The 25,446-nt window shown below is 56.8% G+C and overlaps 7 protein-coding genes across 7 annotated transcripts; 2 read left to right on the top strand and 5 right to left on the bottom strand.

Moving 5' to 3' along the window:
• Window positions 1-67: 67 nt before the first annotated feature.
• On the bottom strand, window positions 68-4,131 carry CPAR01_13895 (uncharacterized protein; the record flags this gene model as incomplete). The annotated part of the gene is made up of 7 exons (XM_060498147.1): window positions 68-1,211; window positions 1,261-2,996; window positions 3,048-3,113; window positions 3,166-3,184; window positions 3,247-3,305; window positions 3,360-3,425; window positions 3,592-4,131. 7 exons carry the CDS (start codon window positions 4,129-4,131, stop codon window positions 68-70), a joined length of 3,630 nt encoding a protein of 1,209 aa, XP_060342881.1.
• A 726-nt stretch (window positions 4,132-4,857) lies between these two features.
• CPAR01_13896 (dolichyl pyrophosphate Glc1Man9GlcNAc2 alpha-1,3-glucosyltransferase) lies at window positions 4,858-6,521 on the bottom strand (the record flags this gene model as incomplete). The annotated part of the gene is made up of 4 exons (XM_060498148.1): window positions 4,858-5,525; window positions 5,576-6,069; window positions 6,118-6,390; window positions 6,445-6,521. The coding sequence occupies 4 exons, from the start codon at window positions 6,519-6,521 to the stop codon at window positions 4,858-4,860; spliced, it is 1,512 nt and encodes a 503-aa protein (XP_060342882.1).
• Window positions 6,522-7,562: 1,041 nt separating this feature from the next.
• Window positions 7,563-8,970, top strand: CPAR01_13897 (legume-like lectin family protein; the record flags this gene model as incomplete). Its single annotated transcript, XM_060498149.1, has 2 exons — window positions 7,563-7,672; window positions 7,737-8,970. The coding sequence occupies 2 exons, from the start codon at window positions 7,563-7,565 to the stop codon at window positions 8,968-8,970; spliced, it is 1,344 nt and encodes a 447-aa protein (XP_060342883.1).
• Window positions 8,971-9,983: 1,013 nt separating this feature from the next.
• On the bottom strand, window positions 9,984-12,072 carry CPAR01_13898 (metallopeptidase family M24; the record flags this gene model as incomplete). Its single annotated transcript, XM_060498150.1, has 5 exons — window positions 9,984-10,194; window positions 10,307-11,440; window positions 11,505-11,631; window positions 11,686-11,903; window positions 12,020-12,072. 5 exons carry the CDS (start codon window positions 12,070-12,072, stop codon window positions 9,984-9,986), a joined length of 1,743 nt encoding a protein of 580 aa, XP_060342884.1.
• A 2,407-nt stretch (window positions 12,073-14,479) lies between these two features.
• Window positions 14,480-17,589, bottom strand: CPAR01_13899 (fungal specific transcription factor; the record flags this gene model as incomplete). The annotated part of the gene is made up of 5 exons (XM_060498151.1): window positions 14,480-15,304; window positions 15,354-15,738; window positions 15,790-16,419; window positions 16,466-17,213; window positions 17,268-17,589. 5 exons carry the CDS (start codon window positions 17,587-17,589, stop codon window positions 14,480-14,482), a joined length of 2,910 nt encoding a protein of 969 aa, XP_060342885.1.
• Window positions 17,590-20,297: 2,708 nt separating this feature from the next.
• Window positions 20,298-20,747, top strand: CPAR01_13900 (uncharacterized protein; the record flags this gene model as incomplete). Its single annotated transcript, XM_060498152.1, has 1 exon — window positions 20,298-20,747. The coding sequence occupies one exon, from the start codon at window positions 20,298-20,300 to the stop codon at window positions 20,745-20,747; it is 450 nt and encodes a 149-aa protein (XP_060342886.1).
• Window positions 20,748-21,299: 552 nt separating this feature from the next.
• On the bottom strand, window positions 21,300-21,659 carry CPAR01_13901 (uncharacterized protein; the record flags this gene model as incomplete). Its single annotated transcript, XM_060498153.1, has 1 exon — window positions 21,300-21,659. One exon carries the CDS (start codon window positions 21,657-21,659, stop codon window positions 21,300-21,302), a length of 360 nt encoding a protein of 119 aa, XP_060342887.1.
• Window positions 21,660-25,446: the final 3,787 nt, after the last annotated feature.

Here is a 25,446-nt window from a genome sequence, read left to right on the forward strand (position 1 = left end):
TTAAGAAAAGAAGACGGAGACTGCCTACAGTGGCAGCCCGCAGTCGATCATTAGCAGGGTGCTCTGCCTATTTACGCCGTCTCGTCTTGGGAGCGGGCGCGGGTTCGGGCGACGGCTCCACGGCCTGTCGCTTCTTGGCCGTCTGCTTCTTTGGTCTCGGAGGCGGAGGCGGCTCCGAGTGGAGATGGCCGAGCTCCTCCATGGCCGTGGAATTCTCCCACGCGAGACAGCGGTAGTTTGTGGGTTCGGGCGTCGGCTCGTGCTGGCGGCCTCTGGTGCTCATGCGCTTCGAGTCGCGCCTCTTGCCCTTCTTCTCCTTCTCTTCCTTTTCCTTCTTCTCCTCCTCCTGCTGTTGCTGCTCCTCGGGCTCCGCGGCGGCGAGGTACGTCTTGCGGTTCTCCATGTGCTGAACAATCTTGTCCCGGAACGCCACGATCTCTTTCCGAAGTCGCAACTCGTTGAAGCCCCGCGGATCCAGCCACTTGAGGAGCTCATCGACCTGCTCCGGCTCGCTATAGTAGCCCCACTGATGGGCGTTGAAGACGCTGGTGGGGCCCTCTTCCAACTTCTTCCGCTCCGGCACCGTCATGGAAAACTTGGTTTGGTACTCGGCCTGGTACTCGGGGTCGGTGTCAATGTACCCTTGGCGCTCCAGCTCGTCAGGGCCTTGCACCCATATGCAACCGTTGGCGTACTCGGCGGCAGCGGTTGAGCTATCCGGGAGCCCCCCGTACGGCATGCCGTTGCGTTCGAACCAGTAGTACCGGTTCCAGAATCGGTCCTTACCCAAAACACGGGTCCGGCCACAGTCGGCTTCGCGGAGGTCGTTGTCGATCACGGCGATCTCGTCTTCGCACTTTTTGATAAAGTCCTCCTTCTTCTGGATATCCTTGAGGACCTTAAGGAACTGCTTCGACTGCTTGGGTGCCTTTGCGGCTTCGGCAGCCTTTTCTTTCCGCTCGAGCTCCTCCTTACGCTTGCGTTGCCTCTCCGCGGCGCGGTCGTTGGCACGGCGGAAGTTCCTGCGGGGTGCTCCCTCCTCGTCAGAGTCGGCCACTTCGTCCTCGGCGTCGGCGGCGTCAGCTGCCGACTCGTCCGCGTCCGTCATCTTGACATCCTCGTCTGCCTTTGGCTCGGGAGGCGGCGACGGCGGCATGTTGTCGGGGAGCATTATCTTGCGCTGGTCGTTGAGAGCACGCAGTTCCTCGATGCTGTTGGGGGGTCAGTAATGCATTCACCAAAACGTCTAGTATCACCTACGCCTGCTTCCTCTGCCGTTGCCAGTCAATTTTTTCCTTGCGAAAAGCCGTCATTTGCTCGCTGCATTCTTCCATGTAGGTACGCATCGCCTTGGTCTGCGTTGTGAGCATGCAGATGATCTGCAGCGCCTGCACACGGTAGTTGACGTCGAGTCGAGCATAGTGCTCCTGCACCGTCTCTTGGGTGGGGTCCTCGTCGGGGGGACACAGCTGGGCGAGCAAATCCTCGCACTGCTCCTCCATCCTCTCATTTTTGGAGAGCTGGTGCAGCAGACCGACGACGATTCTCTCCCAGCCGCCGTTTTGGAACTTGCGTTTCCTGAGCTCCTCAATCCAGTCGTACTCTTCAAGGAGGTCCTCGGCGCGGTGCTTGATCTCGGGCTCCACATTCTGGCTTTCCTTTTCCGCTGCCCTCGCCTCGGCCAGCAGCCTCTCGGCCTCGGCTTTGGCGAGACTGCTTCGTGTGGCTCTTGCAGGCGGCCGATCGGTTTCCGGGGTTGGCTCCTTGGTCTCCTCCTCATCCTCGTCTTCCTCAGAGTCCTCCTCTTCGTCCTCTAGCTCGGGCAGCTGGACGTTTACCTTGCCGCCGTCTGCCTCGGCACTCACAATCTGCTTGAGCACCGCACAGTGGATTTCCTCAAACAGCTGGACCTTGGTCTCCTCTGATGCTACAGACATGGCCTCCACAAAGTCGTCAAACGTAAACGAGTCGAGCTTGAAAATTTCGCAGTACACATTCAGGGTGTCCCACGTCTCCAAAAACGAGCCAATCGACTTCATCGACAGCTTGTCGCGTATGCTGGCGTTACCATTCACGGCCACATCGGAGGCAGTCGGGGGGTCGTTGCAGAGGAACGCCAAGGCGGGTCTAACGACGCCCTCTCTCAGAGGCACCTGGAGATCCTCAATGGGGTACTTTGGCGGTGGCGGCGGCGGCGGTGGCTCGGGCGCAGTCATGGAGTGCGGTAGCGGTTGATTCCGGAAGTTGAGCGGCAGCTGGAAGGGGTTCTTGTGCGGCGGGGCGTGGAAGATGCCGGCCTCGGAGGCCATGTTTGGCGAGCCATTCTGGCCTTGAGGGAACTCTGGCGATTGATGCTTGCCCTTTTGGCCCTTGAATGCGGGCTTCAGCTCGGGTAGCCGCGCAGGGCCGTTCTGGATGGCGCCGTTGACGCCGTTGGTGCCGTTGCCGTCCTGCGTCGGAGTCTGGCTGGCGCGCTTCTGGGCCTGCAGCTGCTTCCTCTCCATCAACTTGGTATCGTAGCGTAGGTGAGGCGGGACCCGGGAATCGATGTGGTACTGTGCCGCCACATCGTGCTTCACGAGCCACGGCGCTCCGTTCCATGCCTCACGCGTCACCGTCTTCTTGATGAAGGAGCGCAGAACCGACTTTGTAAATATTTTGCGATCGCGGAAAATATGGTCATCGTCGACCACGGCCTCGATCCCGGGGCGTTCCTCCAAGCTGACCGTATAGCGTGTGTAGGGGGCGGTCTGGGTGCCGTCTGGCAAAATCTTGCCGCCGAACCGGGTCTTTTCTCGCACGACGCCCTGCAATCTCTCGCTCTCCGCCGTGCTGACGGTCACGGCCTCGCCCGGGTAGTAGTCGGCTCTAAACTCGTCAAACACCAAGTCGACAAGCGCATCGATTCGGGACACCGTTTGGAATTGGACGCGACGCAGGACGGGGCCCTTGAGAGCTTCGGGAAACGCTTGTTCCACCTCCTCGGCACCGGCGAGCTATTGCCATGTCAGCAGGTTTGCGCGGTAGTGGAAGATGGCGGGACGCACTTCGCTCTTGAGTGCTTCGAAAAAAGTCAGGCCGGAGTGTCCTGTGATCTGGCAGATGAAGCGCCGCTACGCGCTGGGGTTAGTCTTGGCCCGTAGCCCCACCTGGCCTGGGACGTACCTGTTTGTAGAAATCCATTCTTCACCGCATTAGCTGAAGCCGAAAAGGAAACAAAAAAGTGACGACAAAAAAAAAGCTCACCTGGTAAGATAATCCTCATATTGGGCAAAGACCTCGCCGGTCTGTGGGATATGCCAGACCTGGGAGCCTGCATCAGTATTCGTCGCATTATTTGTGAATGTCACTCTGCGAACCTCTGAATTATCATCCTTGACGTCCTTGGGGGCCAGAAACTGCACCGGTTTACGCTTGAAGAGAACCTATACCTCCAGTCAGCGATCTGCGACCCCGGAGAGCGCGTCGGGAGGCCGTACCATGTTGGCGGTTGGCTACAATGGCATGGCCCAAGATTCGAGGATCCGATTGCGCGGTGGGGCTGAAATCCAGCCAACCTTGTCTTCAACCGTACAAGTGGTCCTATAAAACCTCGAGGACCATTTGCTGGGCAAAGGAAACGCGTTGTGGCGGTCTGGCGGGTGTGTTGTGGTCGCGGCCGGAGCGAGCGGAGGCGCGGTCGTGGGTGTCGGGCAGGGGGAGGACGGGTCGGCGGGTGCACTTACACGCGAGACTCGCGGGGGACGCGGTGCGGCTCGCAGATGACGTGTCGGAGATGGCTGTATAAATGACGGTATCGATGGTTCGTGGTTGTGGTCGCGGGTTGGTGAGAAAACGCGCAGCCTGCGAGTCGTGGGTGAAACGACGGGGGAAAAAAACAAAAGGTGGGAAAGGAAGTGGTGAGCCTTGGGGGGGAGGAGGAAAGGAAAGGGAAAAAGAGAAGAAGGGCGCCAGTGAAAAGCGGTCCTGGCCCGCTTGGCCCGTTCGGCCCACGGTGCCTCCGCATCCCATCTCCCAGGCGCCTGCGCACCAGGCCTCCTTACCCTCCTCCACCCGCCACGACTCCGTCCGCCTCGGGAATCCCACAACCGCGTCGGCCACCCGCGAGTTTGTACTCGTTGGGCTCGCCATGGCTGGGGCTTTCGATTGAGCACTCAACTAGCCATGAACACCACGATTTAGTCGATTAATGCCGTGATATATCTTGCACGTCTTCCGGTCCTGGCGGGTAGCCTAATTTTCGTTAATTGCCTCCTCGGGGCCAGCTCCGGATGAGCACCGTTCTACCACCACATGACATACAAACGCGGTTCAACGTTCCAATACAAACTGTTACATTGTTATGGACTCGTCTACATAATTACAGGTGTGACCGATACGCAGCGCGGCCTGTCGGTCATGATATCAACGCCGGGATGGTCCGCCGTGGCCGCTCCGGGCCTCCAGGCTCCGTGTAAGTGATTTTGGCGCAATTGCCTTGTACCACAGTCAATCACTCAAATTCCGATAGTGCATCGCCCAAACTGTGCACGACAAGTGTCTGTTCTGTTCTTTGGCTTGTTCGTGGTATACAATGGGTTGTGTCCAAATGGCCCACGACCCCCGGTCCCCCTGCTCAGCCGTTAGCTCCAAAATGTAGTTTCCCTCCTGGCAAGGTACTTGTAGTGGAGCCGGTGCTGCTGTCAGCCTCCAGGCACGTGAGACGCAAGTTTTCATTGGCTCCCGCCAGCTAGGCCCCCACGGGACCAAGCGTCTCTTTTGGACCTCCGGCAACTCAGTGGCACTGGCACGCAAGAGTTTCACCGTATTTGTCTCGACTGTAATTCTATGCCTACCTAAGGTAGCAATACCTACATTTTATGACGTGAAATAGACAACCATGAATCCGATCCAGCTACCAACCACGCCTACAGCGCAGTATGAGCTGGTGAACATGAGTGGCAGGAACTCGTATCGCTTCCCAAACACAACCTGGTGGAGCAGCGAGCAGTAGAAAATCAGCGGGATGCTGACGGCAATGTACAACGTGCTGAACCGGTCCAGCAAGAAGAATCTCGCATTGCGCGAAGCCGGAGCCAAGCGGTCGAACACCATGAGGAACAACACCAGCCAGAAGATGGTATACACCGTCTTGATTGGAAACTCGGCCGAGGTGAAGAGCAGGGGAAAGAGAGATACGTGGCCGGCAACCGCCAGCGGCCGGAACGCGCCAAGGTAACGACGATCCTTGAGAGCGATCAGGCTGAAGGGAATGATGACCAAGAGAATGGCCTTTTCATGCACATGCCATCCGAAAAGGAACGAAGCATAGCCGCAGAGCGTTACCGCCCCGATGAAGGCATCCCATGTGGGGGGTGCTTGGAAGAAGAGCTTGATCAATGGCAGCACCTGAAAGAAGAGCGTTAGAGCGAAGCAGGTCCGCGGGGTGATCTCTGGCAAGACGGCAAAGGCTGTGTCTCCGACGAGTCCTCTGGTGACGCTGTTGATTGCTTCGGCCTTGACTGGCAGGTTGAGGCGCGGTGCGGCTGCACGTGTCAGTCTATTGCGTGATTAGTTCTGTGGTGATCAAACGTACCATAGATCAGAACGCGATCGGCAAACGAGTAGAGCGCCCAGATATTGGGAGCCCAGTAGGCGTGGCAGAGGCCGCGCGAGAAGGGAAACAGTCGGCTCATCATCTGGGGGATTTGTTCCAGGGCGGCAAACGGGCCAAAAGCAGCACCAAAGATGGCTGCAATGCCGCCGCCCAGCTTGACGCAGTTGAAGAACTGAATCCTAAAGATGGACTTGGGCGAGAGGCAGTATGCGCGCAGCAAGAACACAAAGTAGGCTGGCGCCAGGTACAGGTAGATGTGCTTCATGCACAACAACGCAGCAAAGACCAATCCGCTGCCCAGCAAGCCCGACTTGGATCTGGCCAGCACGAGTGACAGGATGAGCACACCGTACATGGCACCGTTGTACTGGAAGTGAATGTGGTCAATGATGAGGAGACCGGGCGATAACAGGATGGAGATGGCGGCAGCTTGGGCAGCCCGTCTCGTGGGACCGGTGGCAGAGTCGATGAACCTGGACCTTAGCTTACAGTCGATGCGGCGGATACACAAGCAAACTTACCGCTGCAGCGCGTAAACGAGAACCAGCTCAGAAATAATGACTGTCCATCGCTGGAAGTAGACCGTCTGCCAGCTATCGTATTCCAGGTTGTAAAGCTTGAGCATGGCCGGGTCGACGAGCTTGGCGACCTGGGACATGGCCCACTCAAAGTAGGCGAAGAAGGGAGGGTAGTCGAGGGTCCATTCTGACGTTTTCTCGTAGTACCATTCTGATATCGGGAGGCTGTTGGTGATGGCGAGCCAGTTGCGGTGGACTTCGAAATCGGTGGATTTGCTGCGCGACGTGTCAGCTGGAGTCTTTCGAGCTGGAGGGGAAGCAACCACATACTAGGCCGGGAAGAGGAGGACTTTGAGTGCGCCGGCGACGAGGGCACACTGCGTGAGGGTTGGATACGATTCGGCCATTGTGGCGCGTTCGAGAACCGGTCAGTAGGTAATCCGCATTGATCTGGGCGGTGCCGTGAGAGCTTCACTGGAGTGGTCAGTGGTCGGGAGGTGGGAGGAATTTCACAGGCCACCTTGGTCGGTGTCGTCAGGGGTCCTGCTCAATGGGAAGGAGCTGCAGCTTGGGGGGTTTTTTTTTTCTGGAGAAGGGGCCATGGGCAGGGATTGACGCTGGGCCCGTGCGATATCGCGGTGAAACCACAGTTGCCGTCTTTTGGAGACGCGACGGGACTCTTTAACGATACGTACTCCCTTACCCCATACAAGCCACATATTCAAAGCCACAATGACAATGGCAAAGAAGCTCCCCGCCACGTCTGGAAGGAACCGAGCAGAAAGTGTCTTTCTTTTCCAGAATCCCTTTCGCATTCCAGCTCGGGCCATGCAACTTCAGGTTGGTGGACCAGGGTCCCTTTATTTTCGCCAGTGTCTCCAGCAAAAGCTCTTGGGCACGCTCTGAGACAGCGAAACGGAATCCAAGCTCGTGGTTTGGAGTCCATCATCACGAGACTTCACGACCTGAGAGATATTGAGATGACGCAGAGGGATACCATCGACCTGCCGCTAGAGCTAATTTGATTGCAGTGCAATTGACTTTCCTCAAGAATCCAACGTTCATAACGCTAAACGCCCCGTCCAAAAAGGGCAGCCCAGGAGCTTATCCGCATAGCTGGCTGTTACTGCTGCTGCTGCTGCTGTCTTGAACGCTTTTTAGTGCCAACCTGTCCTCAACCCACAGACACACACCATCAACCCCTGCTTGGGAGTTTCTCGACTGGGCGGGTTTCCAACCACATTGTTCCCACGCTTTTCTGGATCCCATCGTCGTCTGCACTTTTTTATTTTTCTTACATTCTGCCAGCATTGCAGGACCTTGCATTCCTGTATTTTAATATACAATTGATCGTCCTCGTGGGCATACGGCCGGCTTCGTTGTTGCACTTGATACCCCCCATCTCCACACACACTAGGTAGCTCCCGCGCTGCCTCGAACCACCCACGATGCGTGTGTCGCAAGCTCCCCTGAGCTCGACGCTCGCCCTCTTGCTCGGCACAGGCTTCACACAAGCTCAATACCTCATCAACGAGCTCAGCTTTGGCTACTCTGGCAGGTAGGACTGCAAACAACCCCCCCCCCCCCTTTTGGCGCCACCGAGGCTCAGCTAACCTCAACAGCATATCACCGAACAATGACGGCCACGTCCCCAACTTTGTCCTCCAGGGACAACCGAACCAGCCCGAGATCCTCTCCAACAAGATCATCCTGACACCCGTGGCGCCTGGCAACCAGCGCGGCTCCATCTGGAGCACCCAGAAGGTGATGCACCAGAACTTCATCGCCGACATTGACTTCCGAGCCAACGGCCCCGAGCGCGCCGGCGGCAACCTCAACATCTGGCTTACCAACGGCGGCTCTGCCGACGTCGGCATGAGCTCCGCATACACGGCCGGACGCTTCGACGGTCTCGTCCTCGTCGTCGACGGCTACGGCGGCACCGGCGGTATGGTGCGCGGCTTCCTCAACGACCGGTCCACCGACTACAAGGCCCAGAGCGACATTAGCCCCCTTGCCTTTGGCCACTGCCAGTACCACTACCGCAACCTTGGCCGTCCCAGCCAGATCAAGCTGCGCCAGACCGACCGCGCCTTCAAGGTCGAGATTGACGGCCGTCTGTGCTTCGAGAGCGACAAGGTCAAGATCCCCACGGGCTACACCTTTGGCCTGACGGCCGCGAGCGCCGACAACCCAGACTCGTTTGAGATTTTCAAGATGGTCGTCATGTCCGATAGCCTCCACGCCGGGGAGCAGCAGCAGCAGAATCAGGGGCAGCAGCAACAGCAACAGCAGCAGCAGCAGCAGCAGGCACACGAGCAAAAGGCCAACCACGGCCAGCCCAGCAACCCGCGCAGCGGCAACGACGAGCCCATTGACCTCAATGCCATCCCCGACTCCAGCGCCGACACAATCACCTCGTCCAAGGCGCAGTTCGCCGACCTGCACAACCGCCTGCAGTCCGTCAACCACATCCTCGGCACAATCTTCAGCGCCGTCAACAAGTTCGGGCAGCAGGCCGAGAACCGCCACGCCGAGACGTCGCAGCTGCTCGACTCGCTCCGCACCGAGCTGCGCAAGCTCGAAAAGATCAACGACCTCGAGGGCCGCATCAACGGCCTCGAGCGCGAGATCCGCGCAATGCGCACCGACCTGAACCTCCAGATGAAGAGCACGGAGCACTCCCTCAAGGGCTATATGGAGGGCCACCACGCCACCCTCTCGTCCAACATTGTCAAGGCCGCCCCCGGTCACGGCAAGCTGATTGCCGTCATTGTCGGGTCCCAGGTCGTCCTCGCCGTCGGATACCTGCTGTACAAGAGGAGAAAGAACTCGATGCCCAAGAAGTACCTGTAAATGGACGTGAGAGGGGTGACGGAAGGTCGCAGACGGCGCGGAGATGCCGTTTGGTACGTGTCGTTGGCTTGCTACGGCTGTGGTGGTCTCGCAGCATCATGACGATGGCCAGTGGTAGTCAGATGATTCGCACTTTACCCTCACTTGTATAAGAAGTGATGACATGAACGACGGAATATACGCAGAGGCCGTGGCCGGCGGCACTAGACGAGGTGGTGATGGGATGAAGTAAAGATATATAAACATCGAAGCAAAAATGTCTAAAGTTCAACACATGGTCTCGGTCGTTGTAGTGGAATCGTGCCTGCTGATGAGATGGACAAATGGGTTCTCTGGGATGAATTTGATCCCCGTGATTCGTATGGTCAGTCAATGGGGCACGAAGACATCCACAAGGCTTCCAAGCCCAGGTTCCTCATCTGCTGCATTCCCCAAGGGGAGGCTATCTCGGTAGTAGTCCGCCCTCGCAAACGTCGGCATGGCAAACGTATGCTGCTCCACGCCCCTCCCTGGACTCCTCTCTAGCCCTGTTGACGATACCAATAATTGTGTTCAATGTCCCCTGTTCATCATCCTCCACATGTCTGAGACGTTTGAATAAGCTGAAAGGAGGATATGCTGCTGTTTATCTTCCCTCCAGACAAGGAGACAAAACATAGGATTTACTTACATCCTCCAAATATAAACGAGCTTCATGTTCCAAGGGCATATCAAAAAAAAAAGGAGGGGAGAGTCTTCGACTCCCAGAGAGCCTACGGCGTCTACACTTGACGCGAACCCCCCTTTTCATTGAGCGCGCGAAACTCTAACAAGCTGAATGATAGCATGATTTCCCAGCTACCGCCAAGGAACCGGACAGATGTACACGAGAACACCGTCGCGCATATACACATTACTATCTCTATCTACAAAAAAAAACTACTTCAACGCTCCCAGCAAAACCAATCAAAAAAAAAAACCAACCCTTCTCCATCATCGTCATCATCATCACCTCTCACTCCCCAAAAGGCATCTCACGCCTTGCCGTTGATAACCCGCAACAGCTCCTCCCCCTTGGGCGCCCCCGTAGACAGGTTCTCGTACCCGTCGTCCGTGACCAGAATGTCGTCCTCGATACGCACGCCGCCGACGCGGTAATACCGCTCCAGCACCGCCTTGTTGATGAAGCGGGCGTGGCGCGGGTTGCTGAGGAAGTAGCCCTCAATGTACTCTCTGCAAAAGTAGCTGTGTTTCGTGTGACTAATTAGCAAGGTTCCCGACGTTCTCAGATCACACCTCATCTACAAGTCTGGGTAGGCTGAGTTATTCTCGATCCAGAGGGGGGGAAGACACTCACATTCCGGGCTCCACCGTCACGATCATGTTCTTGCGCAGGTACTGCCGTCCCCGATACGGCGGCGGCACCGAAGCAGCAGCAGCAGCAGCAGCAGCACCGCCAACACCGGCACCGACGCCTGCCTGCGCCATGGCACTCATCATCTCGGGCGTGATGACCTCCCTCTTGCCGACCCGCCCGCCCGTTCCCTTGTTCAGCAGCAGCAGCCTCTCGCGCCCAGAGACGTCGTGCACCTCCAGCCCGACGTGGTGTCCCAGCCCGTGCGGGAAGAAGGCCGCGACGGTGCCCGCATCCCACACCTCGGCCGGGTCCCCTCGGAGGACGCCCAGCTTCAGCAGGCCTTCCTGCGCGACCCGGCTCGCGTGGACGTGCAGGTCGAAAAACAGCGTCCCGGGACGGATGCGCGCGATGCACTCGTCCTGCATCCTCGCCACGACGTCGTACACGGCCCGGCTCTCGGTCGAGAAGCGCCCGGATATGGGCAGCGTGCGGGTGATGTCGCTCGCGTAGCAGTGCCACTCGCAGCCGGCGTCGAACACGACAACCTCGCGGCCCTCGAGCGGCTCATCGTTGGCGTCGTAGTGCAGCGTGCTCGCGTTCTTGCCGCTGCCGGCAATGATGGCGTACGACTGCTCCCGGGCGCCCTCGGTGGTGCACCACGCCTGGAAAATGGCCTCAATCTCGCTCTCGTTGCCCAGCTTCAGCAGCCTCTCGGCGACTTTGCGGTGGGCCGCCGCCGACACGGCCGCGGCTTTGCGGATCATGGCGACCTCGTACTCCGTCTTGACGACGCGGGCCTGGTCCGCAGCCGGCTGCAGCGAGGTGGTGTCGACGCGCACCTCGGCGGCCGTCTGGAGCAGGTCGCCGTGCAGCAGCGGCGGCACCTGGTCGGCGTGGAGGACGTAGAGCGTCGAACCGGGCGTCAGATGGCGGTACAGAAACTTATTGAGCTGCGTCGTGTAGCGCACGTTGTCGACGTCGAGCTGCTTGAGGCATTCCGAAATACCCGGCGTCGAGCCGAACCAGAGGACCTGGCGCGGCTCGACATAGGGGATCCAGAGAATCAAGCGGTCCGACGCCAGCTCGTAGGTCACGGCGCAGTCGGCAAAGTTGGCGCCGCTCAGGTAGTAGAAGCTATTCGCGTGTCAGTACGTGGAGCAGATGTTCAGGGGGCAGTCTGCCATGGGGAGAGACATACTATCGCCGCTGGCGAAAGGTCGGACCCATGTCCGAGTCCTCATAGCTGCGGCTTGGCTCACCGGGCAGGAAAACGAGGCCATCGCTGGCGTTGAGCTCCGCGGCGACCTTGCGGGCATGGAGTTTAGCTTTTACACAAGATCAGCATCCCCCATGGACAAGACGGACACCACCACGCCCACGACAGTCGCAGAACGGGTACAATAGACGACTAGACTCCATACGAGGCGACGCCATCCAGGTCTTGTCAAGGTCCCAGCGACGCTTGTCACCGTGACCTGACAGAACAGTGCGTGAATGGTAGCAGGGCGCGGGAAGCGTACCGGGAAACTTGGTCGGGATAGGCGCAACCGACACAACCGACTCAACCGGCTCAGCCGACGTCTTGACCTCAATGGACCTTTATTGGCGGCGAAACACCGGTCAGCCAAAAGCGAACATTGGGAGACCAAGATAGAATACGGGGCCCAAGGAAGAGGAAACAAGGACGCTGACGCGCAATGCGACTCCACCTACAGAGCATCAAACTCATCCACCACAACTACATCGTGATCAATGGCGCTCTCCATGGTTCGGGTCACGTTGAGGGGTGTGTGAGTGTGTGTGTGGGCGGTAGGTATTGTTGTCCGGACTTGTCAATAATCGAGGGAGAGGGGCAAGGGGGGGAGAGCGGTCTGACGTTGCCTCGCAGTATGGTCTTGTTGTTTCTCTTGTCGATTTGGGGATCTTGAACAAGCAAACCCGTGTGTACCTTCTGCACGCAAGGTAAAGTGTAAGGTACAGACAGTAGTTTGATGGTATGTCGTCTGCGGCTAAGAAACGCACGGATTACGAGACACGCCAATTGGAGAACTGTGGCTCGAAATGGGGGTGGCGCTTGCGTGGCGTGGCGGGTTCTTCTACACTTGTTAGTGACAAGGCACCGTAGGCCAAGACTTCTTTTCAATCCAAAGAGATGGTCCAGCGGTTCACGGGTACCTTGACAACTTGAGTGGTTGGTTCCCCAATGCGCGAAATGCAAATGTTTGTTTGGTTGGAAACGGGGGTGTGCTTCTGCAAAGGCGGACAAGAGGTGAGAGAGAGACAGAGGTTCCAACGTCCGGTGGCCGGGCTTTCGTCTGTCTAGCGCAAAGAGGCTCCGCTTGCTTCGGTGCCTCCGAAGGATGCCATGATAGTTTACGGGTCACCACAGGGCAACAACAAGTAACTGGATCTATCGGGTAAAGAGAGGGGGGAGACCTGACAAACGGTTATCCCATGATAGGACGGGCACGAGCTAGCCTGCTACTACCTTACTCCGTACTAGTCCCGCGTTTCCCCTTCGCTGCGCGAGCATACCTACAGGCTACCGCACTGTCCAAGGAATGGAGAAAGTCGACCTTCAGGGACGCCCGACCATTCTCGTACCGTGTGAGGCTAAAAGCCCTCTTTCGGTGCCGAAACGGCGTATCTTGGAAGGGTAGGTGAGAGGCAAAGACCCAGCGGTTCCTGCGCCCCGCAGTGAGACTCTGATAAGGATTTAGCGGAGATATCCCGTCTTTGGGCCACCTCACCTCACGATCCTAAGCCCTGTTTGCTTCGCTACTATACTAGCGTCCCGTCGGCCTCCAATGTGGTCCTTGGAGACGGACGCTGGTGTTTTTTTTTATTGTTCCTAATGGAATGACATCCATCTACGGTCTACCTATGGATAGAGGCATCATGAAAGGACTTACAAAAAAAACACAGCCGCGATCCAGTCACCTCGCAGACAAGTCCTCATTCGGCTTGGTTCGTTCCCGCTGACGGCCCCCATTAGCATCGGTCTCCCGAGCGGGCCCCTGGTCGACCCCAACGGTGAAATGTACTCCGTATGGATACCCACCAAACGGTCCCCTTCACGATCCCTACCTCAGTCCAAGGTACCGTGCCAGTCGGGATTATACTGTACACGCCCACCTCACCTCACCGTCATCGCTCTCTCTCACAACCAACACGAACATACCTCACCGGGTAGAATACCACGAAATATCCAGCACCATACCTTTCCATCAATCAATTCCAGAGCCCTTTCGTACACCAGCACACCTCATCCAACCAATTGGGACCTTGGGCATTGAGCTCGTTCCAAGGTAGTAAACGGGGGTTAGGTAGGGAGGAACTGTCTCTCGCATCAGCCCCGTCCGCCAACCGGAATAAGGTGGAGGAGGGGTACCTACCTTCACATTTGTGCAGAAAAAACAATCCTCACCCTTTCACGTCCAGGAATAATACCTAGGGACCTACCTAGCCTTAGGTCCATAAGGTAGCTTGGCATATTGGGGAGAGCTTACGCCGCGACGCCTCCGCACCGCCGTCCATCGCGCCACGCCTTACGGGATACGGATACTATTCGGCCTGCAAGCCTGCTGCGATGCAAATGCAGATGCGCCTGCAATGCCCTGCACTCCATTCAATGGCGGCTTCACGGCTGCACCCTTACCCTCGCCCCCTACGGGGGCCGTTTGTGTCGCAAGTGGGTTGGTTGTTCCGTCCCTGGGCTTGGGGGCGTGTGTCGCACTTTTGTCACTCGTTTATCCCGTACTCCACACATTGTCACCACATCTGCAACCCCGTCTTGGTAATTCCATGTCCCATTGTAACGTATGCTAGCTGTAATGACAACTACATACAACTGCTGTGTGAGTGTGCCTACACGCTCTCCTGCGTGTATGCCTCGGGGGCCATCTCTTTGACCACCCTGAATCCCAAAATCCAGGCTCGTGTGAGCCTCTTCACCAATCCAGACATCCTTTGGTGATGATGCCATGCAACCTTGATCAAATCCATATCAAGTATGACCGGAACGCCTAGATCGATACGGCCGTGTGTCTCCTTTTCCCTCTGGTTCAAAAATCCTCTCTCTCTCTGTAAAAAGTCCCCGCCCAAAATAGATCGCACCCTGAACTAGCAGGGCTCCAAATAAATGCTGGGTATCACTAGAAGCGAAATGGTTGCCTATAGGCCCTGATATCCGTTCCTGCCGAGCATGCCTGCCCAGTTGCTTTGGTAGCCAGTCTCTGCGAGCATTCTCTCGAGCTCCGCGGGCCGCTGCTGCATGTGCGCTCGTCGTGCCTGTTCGATCCGAGCCGCGTCCGGCATGCCAGAGTAGCCCGAGTGCTGCTGGTATATGCTCGATAGGTCGTAGCTAGACTGGTGATGTGAATGTTGCTGCTGCTGGCTCTGTCCTTGCAGATAGTACGCGGGAGACTGGCCGAGGAGCTGGGTGTCAATGTCGTCGAATGCGCCGGGCATCATGAACGTCTCCTGCGGGCCGCTGACGTTGTTCGTCCCGGGCTTCTGGTATCCCAGTTCCATCATCGGTTGGTTGGGGTAGGCAAACGGATCCTCTGACGGGAACATGAGCGAGTCGAGTTTGCTGATATGGTTCATGTTGTGCGGCGGCGGGAATCCTTGTGGCGGGCGCTGCGTTGAGCTGGCCGACGTGCTCACCGAATCCGGCGTCGCCCGTGACGACATGTCCATCCCGAGGAGGTCCTGGATGTTGCTCGCCAGGGACGGGTCCTGGTATCCTGCCTCGGAGATGGGCACGCCGTCAAAAGACGCACGAAGCGGTACCTGCGCCATCCTTCCGTGCGCCATCACCACGCTCGATGGCCGGCTCAGTTCCTCGGAGCGGCGCTGACCCATGCCCGGCTGCAGGGCCGGGTGCCCGTGAACCGGCATCGAGCTGGCCTTTGGCCCAGGTGCCGAACGCTTCTTAGTAGGGATTGGCCGGGTCTTGGCCTCTTGGAGTCTCTCCGGCAGTTGTTCAAACAAAACCTACCCCAGTTAGTATACTCGCCAGCTAGGACCTTGAAGAGAGACTTACGTTGAGGGCCTCTGTGACCCTGTCGGCCGCCTGGCTCTTGGATTGCAGCTTCGAGACCATGTCTCTGCCTGCAATGGCATCTTCCAATACCTCTGCCGATCCAATCTTTTCTGGGTTCTCAATCGAGTAAAAGACGAGGGAGAGGATGGCAAAGAATTCGGTAAACAGCATAAACCAGTACGGACCGGCCAGCACGTTTTGCTTGCGGATCTCAATGCCAATGTGCACAATGTTGCGCGACACGCTGATGCAGGCTGCGGCGCAGGCGTACGAGAGCTCGTCAATGTTCTTGCCCATACTGAGGCGAGGGGAGACGTAGTGCAGAAACGGGCGGTAGAGGACCAGTTGGACGTGTGCGTAGGCAAACCGCAGCAAATGGCGCACCCTAGACATATGTTAGCCTGGATCAACTGTAATGTGGTGTCAAGAAACGCACCGAATAACCTCCACGGGGCCGTCTGGTCTCGGCCTCCACTGCGCAGGCAGGACCTCGTACCACTCTTGCAACTCGGCCTCGATCCTCTTAATGTTGGCGTAGCTGATGAGGTACGTCGCTCCCGGCTTGTCGCCCTTCATTACACTCTGGCCGAGCCCCTTCAAGGGGTAGACAAACTTGAGGATCTTGGCCAAGATCTCCATCAGGCGGGTGTGGGCGTTGAAAGCCTCAAAAAAGGAGAAGGTGCCCGGCGGTGGCGTCAGGATGCCGTCGTTTGTTATGTACTCGTCGTCAATCTCGCTGGGGTACGGCTGGTCAATGTCGTCGGCGTTGAGCATCAGCGGGAACCCGAGCATGGCCGAGACGTAGATATCCATTTGCCGAATAACCCAGAATACTCGCTTCCGCACCTCCTGCTCAATGATGGAAATCTTCTCGTGCTTCAAGTACCTGTGCAGACCTATGCGCAGGGCCGACCGAAGGGCGATTCCAACAAACGCGTAGCAGCCGCTCAGGTTCGAGGTGGCTTGCAGGAAAAGAATCATAAAGAGCAGGGCTTGCAGCGAGGTCAGGTCTCGGCACTCTGTAATGTCCTGCAAGATGCGCCTCGCGGTATCGTAATACTTCATTCTGCGGCATGTTAGTACGGTCCGGGACAGGCTTCCGGGGTTCATACCCTTCGTCGACGGACTCCTTGTAGGCCACGGGGGGCGCATTCTCGTCCAAGTTCCTGTACATGCAGCCCAAGGCCATGACGGCGTAAAGGAGGCCCAGGAACTTGTGTTCTTCCTTGGTGTAGTCGTCGTATGGCTTCTCGTAGATTCGGTCAAACATTTGGTAAAAGGTCGGTACGTGGACGATGCGGATCAGACACGTCGCGCAGTTGAGCGACAGGTAGCAGAGGCTCTTGGCCACGTCTTTCGGGGGGAGCTCCGGAGCGGTGGACATTGTCGAGTCGAACGGGGAGCTGGCTGCGGATGCTGGCGAGTCCAGGTTGATGAGGCCCGCGGGTCTGTCTGGCCGTGGGAGGAAGGGCACCTTTGTGACGGGGCCCATCATGCCTCGAAAGTGCTCCTTCATGCGCCGCAAGAAGACGGCACCGGACGAGACGCCGTGAAAGTCCCAGCCGCCCTTGTCGTCGAGGTCCAGCTGGCCAATGGACTCGATCATGGACAGAAGCTGGGGATCCTCCTTCTCGGGAGCTACAAAGGGGTCGTGCCTGAGCTTGGCACTCTGGATCCTGCTGTGCTCTCTGTTGCGGAACTCTTGCTGGACGGCCGGATCCAGCGTCGGATCAGCCAAGTCGACGTCTGGAATAAACTTGCGCAAAAGAGTCTCTGCGCGCTGCAGGCGGCTCTCCAACGCCTCAATGTACTGGGGCGCAGGGTTCCTCCGCCGATTGGAGGGCTTGTCATAAGTGCATTCTGCGGAAATTAGTCTTTTGCACCGAGACAACAGCATCGAGGAAGGAGGCTCACCGTAGCTATAGACTGAGCAATGGGTGCAAGGCTGCTTGCCATCGCACTTGATTTTCTTGCGCCTGCACTCGTCGCACGCTCTGGTGACACGGCGACGCTTCTGCACAGGGGCGTTGGATCCAGCTTCGCCGGGCTTTTCGTCCATGTCTGAGCCAGAATGGGCACTTCCACTTGGAGAAGGCGGCTCCTTGACTGGCCAGCCATTGGCAGAAGGGGCTGCGGACTCGTTGTCTGACATGTTGCCAGAGGCGTGGGAGTCTGGAGGTGAGTTGTTGCTGTTGTTGTTGGTTGCGGCCTTGGCAGGCTGAGATGGAGGGCTCATTTTGGCAGTCGACAAAACAGGTCGCCCGTTGGAGCTGTCCTGGGGTAAGCTTCAGGAAGCTGACAATAGTTGCTGTAAGGTAGATGTTGGTGTTGGTTGTGGTTGTGGTGGTGGTGAGCACCCGGTTCTCGGTGTAAGTGCAGTTATGGAGGACGAGCTCTTTGCATATTTGATAGTACAAGGGTCGTGGTCCGATAAGCCAACCCAATCGCTAGGAACGGCTTTCGGACTGATCAAGTCTTGAACATGAGAAGAACGAAACGTGTGCCAAGACTTCGCGGGGGATGGAAGGAAGATAAGTTTAAACAAAAACGGGAAGACCAGAGAGGAGCCGGGGGATCTTTTGCCTCTTTGCTGGGCTCGTCTGGGCAGGCCGCAGCTGGGGGGGTGGAAGGGCCCTTGTTTAAGGCCGAGCAGGGTGCGGTACGAAGCAGCGGTGCAGCAGCGGTGCAGGGCCGCAGACAGAGAAAGAGGAAGAAGGTGTGTGAGAGGCCAGGGCAGGTGTGTAAGTCGCGCGGAAAGCTGAGCGCGAGGAATAGGATGGATTACGTAGCGGGTAGGTAGCGTCTCGGCCGGGGTTGGTTGAGACAGCAGAGTACACGACTCGAGGGTATGGAGAATATGGTCCCGCACGGTGTAAGGTAGTCCCGCAGTCCCAAGTCCCAGTAGCGCGGTCGAAAGATACGTATTCCACACACGGGGCAGGACGCAGGACGTGGACCACGATCTGGCGGGCAGGCGGGTAGGCCCCTGGTTGTGACGATGGTGCTGGATGGGTGGTGGATGGTGGATGGTTGATGGTGCTTCTTCTTCTTCTTCATGGTAGAGGAGGGGGTGTCTCTAGGTCACCCAAGTGAAGTCGCGGATAGGGTCAACAAGAGAGGGAACGGAGACAATACGAAACCGTCGCAAAGGGGGATGGGGAAGCTAAGACGAAAAGGCGATAGGAATCGGTACGAGGATGAGGTGGTGGTGGTGGAGGCCGAGGGGGAAGAGGAGGGGGAAAGGAAGACTCAAGAGAGAGGCATGTACACTATCCGTGGGAAGTACTCTGTACATGGACGATGAACAGGGGCGATCATAAGGCAAACCAAGTAGGCAGGCCAATAAGCCAAGATGGATTAAGGTAAGGCGAGCAGAACAACAAGAGAGAGAGAGAGAGAGAGAGAGAGAGAGAGAGAGAGAGAGCAGCACAACTGCAGCAGCAGCAACAACACAAAGTTCGCAACAGCATGGCTTGGGATGGCTTGGTACCCTTGGGGGGTGGGCGGAAGCATCAGAGGGACAAGACTTGGAGAGACTGAGAACTGCACCAAGAAAGGGCCCGCCGACGGGGGACCGGGAGGGGGGGGGGCGTATTGGCAGGGGAGATGGATCATGGGAGGTGCAGTATGATGGCAGAAGATGGACGGCAGTCACTCTTGGGTCTACCATCTGTGACAGGCAGTGAGAGTTGCTGTATGGGTAGAGCAACTCCGCGGAAGGTACCTTCTACTGAATGGAATCCATTGCCTATCTACCCATCTTAGTACGCAATTAGGATATGAGTAGTTGACTACGGATACCTTGGACGACAGAGCGTGTAAGAGGTGCTGTGGTTGCTCTTCGTCCGCATGTACCTTTCCGCTGGGAGGAGTGGGAGGAACGAGGATGCTGCAGCAAATGTGTGCAGAAAGCCAAGACGAAACAAAAACGGACGAAGAAGAGCTCAGGGTTGTGAGATTGGCGGCTGCCTTGCCTGCATGCGACAGCGACAGCGACATTTTGACTTTGGCCTCTTCAGGAGGGCATCCTGTCCTGATAGGTAGCACTTGCTCATTCAATGGGCAGTCGAGGCAGTGAAAATCAATGGTCTGAACAACTGGGCAGTAACTAACTCCCAGTCTCGATTCTCGGCTCTCGCTTCTGTCGGGATTGGTGGTGACTTGAGCGCCGCGTTCCAAGGGCCACGCTTGTTCCCGTGTTAAAAGCGCCCGTTCTAGTGGACAGCCCAATGACGAGATCCGAGTTCGCTGGGGCTTCTATCTTAAGCAACTCGGGCTAGGCAATCTTGAGTTAAAAGACGCCGGGCCACTAGTATGTGGTATCCGGTGCGTGCCATCTGTAATCAGAATGGGAAGGGTTCTTTTGCAAGAGACTCCGAACGGGACTAGGTGCTGGGCTTCTGATTGTGTTGTGAATAGAGGGTTGCGGTGGGCAAAGCATGTCATTGATGATGGCGACATATCTCTGAGGATATTCTATGGTCTGTACGGATACCACGCGCGAAGACCACTATGTGAGCACCGAGCACGCGCAACTGTCTCCAGTCGGCGAGTAATCAGAATATGTGCGGTAGATAGGAAGAGAGTGATAGTACTGCGTATACGGGGCGAGCGAGCGAGTCGAGTCCCTACCCGGCCCCGGTTGATTTGCTCAAAAAAGGAATTGAAAAGGGAAAAGGGCGGAGTTCCTTCGGGAAAGGAATGCAGCCCAGTTTTTTGCTCAAATGGAGATGCGTCTGGAACCGATGAGAGGGACGTGAGAATGGGCCAGTTTCCACTTGGTCGAACCGATGGTGCTACTGCATAGAATCTATATGTCAGTCAGTTGCAACTCGCAAGGCCATGCATGCTTTGCGTAGTTGGTGTTGGAGTCTTGGTATGTTGAAGAGGGGGGATGGAATATCTTGCAGAGAGAGAAGGTAAAAAATAAATTAAAAAAAACCTATGCGGCGCCAGCGGCGTTCGTGCATGCGTTTGGATGCAGGGTGGAACCGGGGGTACGTATGCCTTTTTACCCTTTGTGTATTTTCGTTGTCTTCAAAATCTTGCCCAAGACCAACCGTTGGCTTGGATTTCCGTGCCATTCGGTCCCGTACCGCAATTGCAGACCGCCACGGAATGAATCATCCCGCCCGGCCTCGTCCGGTAGATCCATCGCTTCCAGCCTCCAAGTCTGACGGTCCACCACCTGCCGCCGGTACGTGGCCGTCGTGCCCGTTCGTGCCCGTTGTGACCCGACAGCGTAGGCCAAGTCTTCGTAGCTGCTTGAAGACGTGGAGGTTTCAATACTTCAATTGCCTGTCTTCTTTCCCCCCCCCTCCCACGAGGGTCAGTAGCTGGAACGGGGGTGAAATTAAAGTCAGGCTCTCATCTCAGTCAACGCTGACTTATTGAACTCACACGCCAGGCCCAGGTTCTCAGTTGACGGAACACGCGGGATGCTATTGGTTCGGAGGCGCTTCCCAGGAGACCCCAGTTTGAGCTTCGACGGGGAGGACCCCCCTTATGCACTGCGGACATAGCTGCATCTAGTCCAGTCCAATGATCAATCCAGCGCGCAAAGGGAAGGGAAAAAAGAAGCTTGAGAGCCCGAGTTGTCAACAACCGCCAACCCCTACACCTGGGAGTTTGTCAGTGCTAAGGCTCATCGAAACAGTCGGTCCCGCGAGTTGGCGGAGGACGCTTCCAAGCAGGCGCTGGCACGCAGGTTCGGTTTCCAACATGTCGGGGCAAAGCCTGCTGGCTCAAACCGTCCGTGGATCTGCTAACGAGCCCGCCGCCCCGTCACCCGCGAGCCTTCCAGCCTTTAGTCCATCCCATACCATCGCATGAGAATGGCGGCGGTAGGTATGGTTACGGAGCTCAGTCATTTTGGGCAAGTGGCCCAGTCATGTCCTCTGATGGTTCGACGACAGTATCAATCTGCGATTGCCTTTTCATCTGCGACTAGTGCCCCTCCCTCGGTCCCCACTCGTAACCCGAACAGCACGCCGCAATCTTCCCGAGGTCGGGATCGAGGGTCCAATGCCTCGTTTGTGTCTGCATCGCGGTGGTGGAGAGATCAGAGCGATTCCGCGATATGTGTGTGTGTATGTGTGTGTACGACACAACGTAGGCCACCGCCGTCGAGGCGTGTAATGTACAAGCGAAGCAGGGGGCGGCAGAAAGAAAGCGAGCACGTTGCTGGGACTCTTGAGCGTTGGAGGGGCTTGCCAAGGGCCAAGAGGAGACGACGACGACAACAACAACGATGGCGGCGAAGGCGAGTAAACGGTCTTGACCGACGGCTCTTTGGACGAGTGTCATGAAGCAACTGGTCTGGTTTGTGTTTGTGTGGGCACATGGCTCACGCCCCTCTTGGAACACCGAGGGTTTATCGCCAGCGATTTTTGGGGGTTGATTCCCCTCCCCCCTCCCCTCGCTCTCCCTGGCGCTCCCGGAGACTCTTGGCTTTTCTTGCGGGAGCTCCGTACTTTGCACGCCTTGTACTTGGTGGCATCGCGAGATTCATTCCAGCCTGAGGCCCCCCCCCCTCTCCCCATAAGGCCGAAGTGACTGCAGACCGGTGGGATGGAAAACGCATGGAATATTCGAAAAGGGCTTCGTTTGTGGATTGCCGTCACATGGCGGACGGGACGTCGTTGAAATGGACCGCCCTACAGAGGAACAGGGCCCAGGGCTGAGGGAACGATGAGGTTCTGAAGTCTTGGCATCCGTCATTGGGGACGTGTCTGTGGTGTATTTTGACGACAAATTTTCTGTTTTGGCGGGTTAGGTGCTCTCAGATTGGCGTGGACTTTGGTCCACGGTGGGAGACCAGCAGAGTCCCTGGGGTGTGCTTGGGCTGGGGGTGGGTGGTGAATGGTGAGTGGTGTGGAGGAGAGAGAGGAACCACCTCACGGTTCCACACCTCGACACCGCTGGGCTGACCGGGCTGGAAGGGAGGTGGTCCGCGGGTGAGGTGCGGGCGTGGAAGGTGCTCAGTGTGCCCAGCTCGAAGACTGGAAAAAAAAAAAAAAAAAGGTCGCCCACTCCCACTCCCACCAAAACGCGTCAGCCCAAGAGCGGGGGGCAGTAGGTACGGAGTACAGACGGTACAGACGGCGCATGGAAGGGGCGGCACATCAGGGAATCGGGACAGCAGGCAAGAGCTTCCTGGGTCTCAAAAGTCTTGGCACGCTCGATTTCCTTCGTTTGCCAAGACTTCCACCCCGCCCCTTCGCGCTTGCGCTTGTCTTGACAACATGCATCGAATATCAGAGAGCCTCTTATGGATATCAAACAGATCTAGATACTGCCAATTGCCAGCGTTTTTCTCGCGGTTTTTTTGCTTGCAAAACTGGCCCAGGACGCCCTCGGTCGGTCGCCGACTCACCATAAGCAGACACCGCAGTCACTTGGTTGGGTCCCCCCCTTTTTTTTCCTCTCTCGCTCTCTCTTTTGCAATCCAATGGAACTTACAAACACACGCCCCCAGGAGTGAACGGATTGGCATTGGCCTGACAAAAATCAAGGAAACGGGCCACGTTACCTTAGGTTTCTTTCCCCTCGCGCGCGCGCCCTCTTGCGGTTCGCCCGTCCTCGTTATTTCCTCAAGATTTCGTGCAAGAAAGAGAGAGAGGAAAGACCATTCAATGCATGTGCTGGCCACTAGGAGACAAGAAGTCGAGATTAATATGGGGCGCACTGTACAGACAAGTCACAGTGCGAGCGAGGAACAAGAGGGAAGGCACACCCACACACAACACCTTCCTACCTTACCTCGCCTCAGTCAACAACACACCCCCGGCCACTTCCCAGGACGAGACAAGACGGGGAAGAAGGTGGCAGCCGGTGCAAACCACCTCACCTACACTTTCCCAGTCGGGTGTCGCCAAAAGTCGCCAAGGTACGTATCTTCACCTGCACTTCACCTCACCTTACCTCACCTCATCTCATCCCACATGGTAATAAGGTACGAATACCTTGCGGATAGAATGGCGGGAAACTTACCTACTAAGTGCCAACAGACACAGACACAGACACAGGTAGACACAGACCATGGGCAGCCGCCCCGTCCTCGTCCCAATGTATGGCTAGCACCAATGTGCCAGAGAAAGCCACTCATCTTTGGGGTCCGACCCGTCTGCTTCATTGTCACCAGCTCATATCCTTTACCTGTCTCGTGTCTGATGTATCGGAATCGTCATCTCAGTCAGTCCAGGCTAAAAGCTATCGAGACTTTGTACGGATAGGTACACACATCAGAGTACCTGCGCAGGGGCCACCCGACCCGACCGCAACGCTGCGAATACCTATCTACATCTTCTCGGTGCTCACAAGTTACAACTCGGCCCACCAAAGAGTGACGCGATAATAGCAACAGCGCCCACTTCTTGGGAGCCAGGCGACCGGCTTGCGGCTTGCAAGCTGCACAGTCATGGAGTGTCTCGAGCAGGCGTTCCTGGCACAGACGCGGGCAATCCAACGTCCACCAAATCGTCCAATGTCGCTGGGCCTCGTTATGGATACCCTCATGACTCTCGACTCACATGGCACTTTTGCTCTGACACTTTCAACCTAACCTTTTCTCTCTCTCTTTCTTCTGCTCGCTATTCTTCGCAATCGTCCCGCCATGGTATCCGTCGAGCTCATAATCCATAACCTGACAGGCCCAGGACCGAGCGCTCAAGGACGCGATCCCACACTCAATCATATTCCTCCAGGACCCTGACCTTGCTCCGGCCCTACTAATCCCAGCTTGAACCTTGGGCCCGAACCTGGCCATTGCACCCCATCTTTTATTCCCTCTCAGTTATACGGTAGAAACAGAGAGTCCAGAATTGCCCCGACGGCATAGCCTTTGGACGCCAGACATTTTTGTCAAATCAGGGCTGTCGCCTATACAATCATACACTGGAAACTCGAGCTGAATCTGAGACTGCCATGCAGGGATCATTTGCAATTTGAGGCCCGCCAACGCAGGCCAGTCAAGATCAAGCCCATCTCTTGAGCGGAAACCAAGCTTGGATGACTCGAGGTCAACGGCATCGATTTCGAGCACCAGCGACTACAGAACCTGTCCACGTAAGATGGGCTGGCCAAGGAGCCACGGATCGTGTAAAACCACAGCCTGCAGAGCATCGCCTACAGCAAGCCCGCCGCAAGCACAACACACCTCAACATCCCAAGTTTCCCGTCCCCTCTAGGAACAGACCCTCGGCCAACTACCGACCCCTGTATCTGGCACTGTGGGTACGTACCGGTGTTGGCCTTACCGAGCACACCTCCCACCTTAGCTCGCGGCTCAGGTGTGATGTGGTAGCTGTCCTCCTGTGGTATGCGGCGTATGCCTTGCTTGCAGCCCGTCTGCAGGCTGCTGAGCGGTTTCGATTTGGGTTCTGCTCCGAGTCCCGGCCACGATGCTGGCGGCCTGTCCCTGGCCCTTGCTGATGTAGGAATCCCGAACAAGCTGGTCCAATCCCAATGCTGCGCTGCTGGCACATCAGCATATGCTCTCCATCAATCAACCCTTTTCAAGCTCGGTCATCAAACGAATCAGTGCACCAGCGGGCCCAGGGGGCGAACGGAGCGCAGGGTGCGGGTGCCGCTTCTATGAGCAAATTGGTACGGATACGGCATACATATGAAGATGAGAGACCGACTACCCTTAGCTTTCCCCATGTGGACTGTCTAGATAACGAGATGCTTGGTTAGAGTGAGAGGCTAAAGGTTTCTAGTCTCGGTGGACTCGAAAGCAAATCTCACAGCTATCTGCAATCTGCTTCTTGGCCCTGTCACAATCACTTGCTTCTCTTCATTCGCAAAAGAATAGAGAACACAGTCCCTGATCAATTTGATGGACCACCCATACTTCGTACAGATACATGTGTACGGAGTACGGATACCTTGGATAGAGCTCCATTTACGGACAGTTTATCGCCAAGACTTTGTCCCTTAATCCCAGTGATCGACCGACTGCCGTATCTGGCTGGCATCTACCAATCATCTGCGCACCAGGTCGGCACGATCGCCATTGTCATTTTTGGGGAATATTCTAATTTTGTTACTTTTGTCGCTGCTGCCTGCTCCTTTACATTGCATTCGGAACACA

Source organism: Colletotrichum paranaense, assembly GCF_030867605.1.
Source record: "Colletotrichum paranaense strain IMI 384185 chromosome Unknown Scaffold_14.1, whole genome shotgun sequence".
Lineage (NCBI taxonomy): Eukaryota > Fungi > Ascomycota > Sordariomycetes > Glomerellales > Glomerellaceae > Colletotrichum > Colletotrichum paranaense.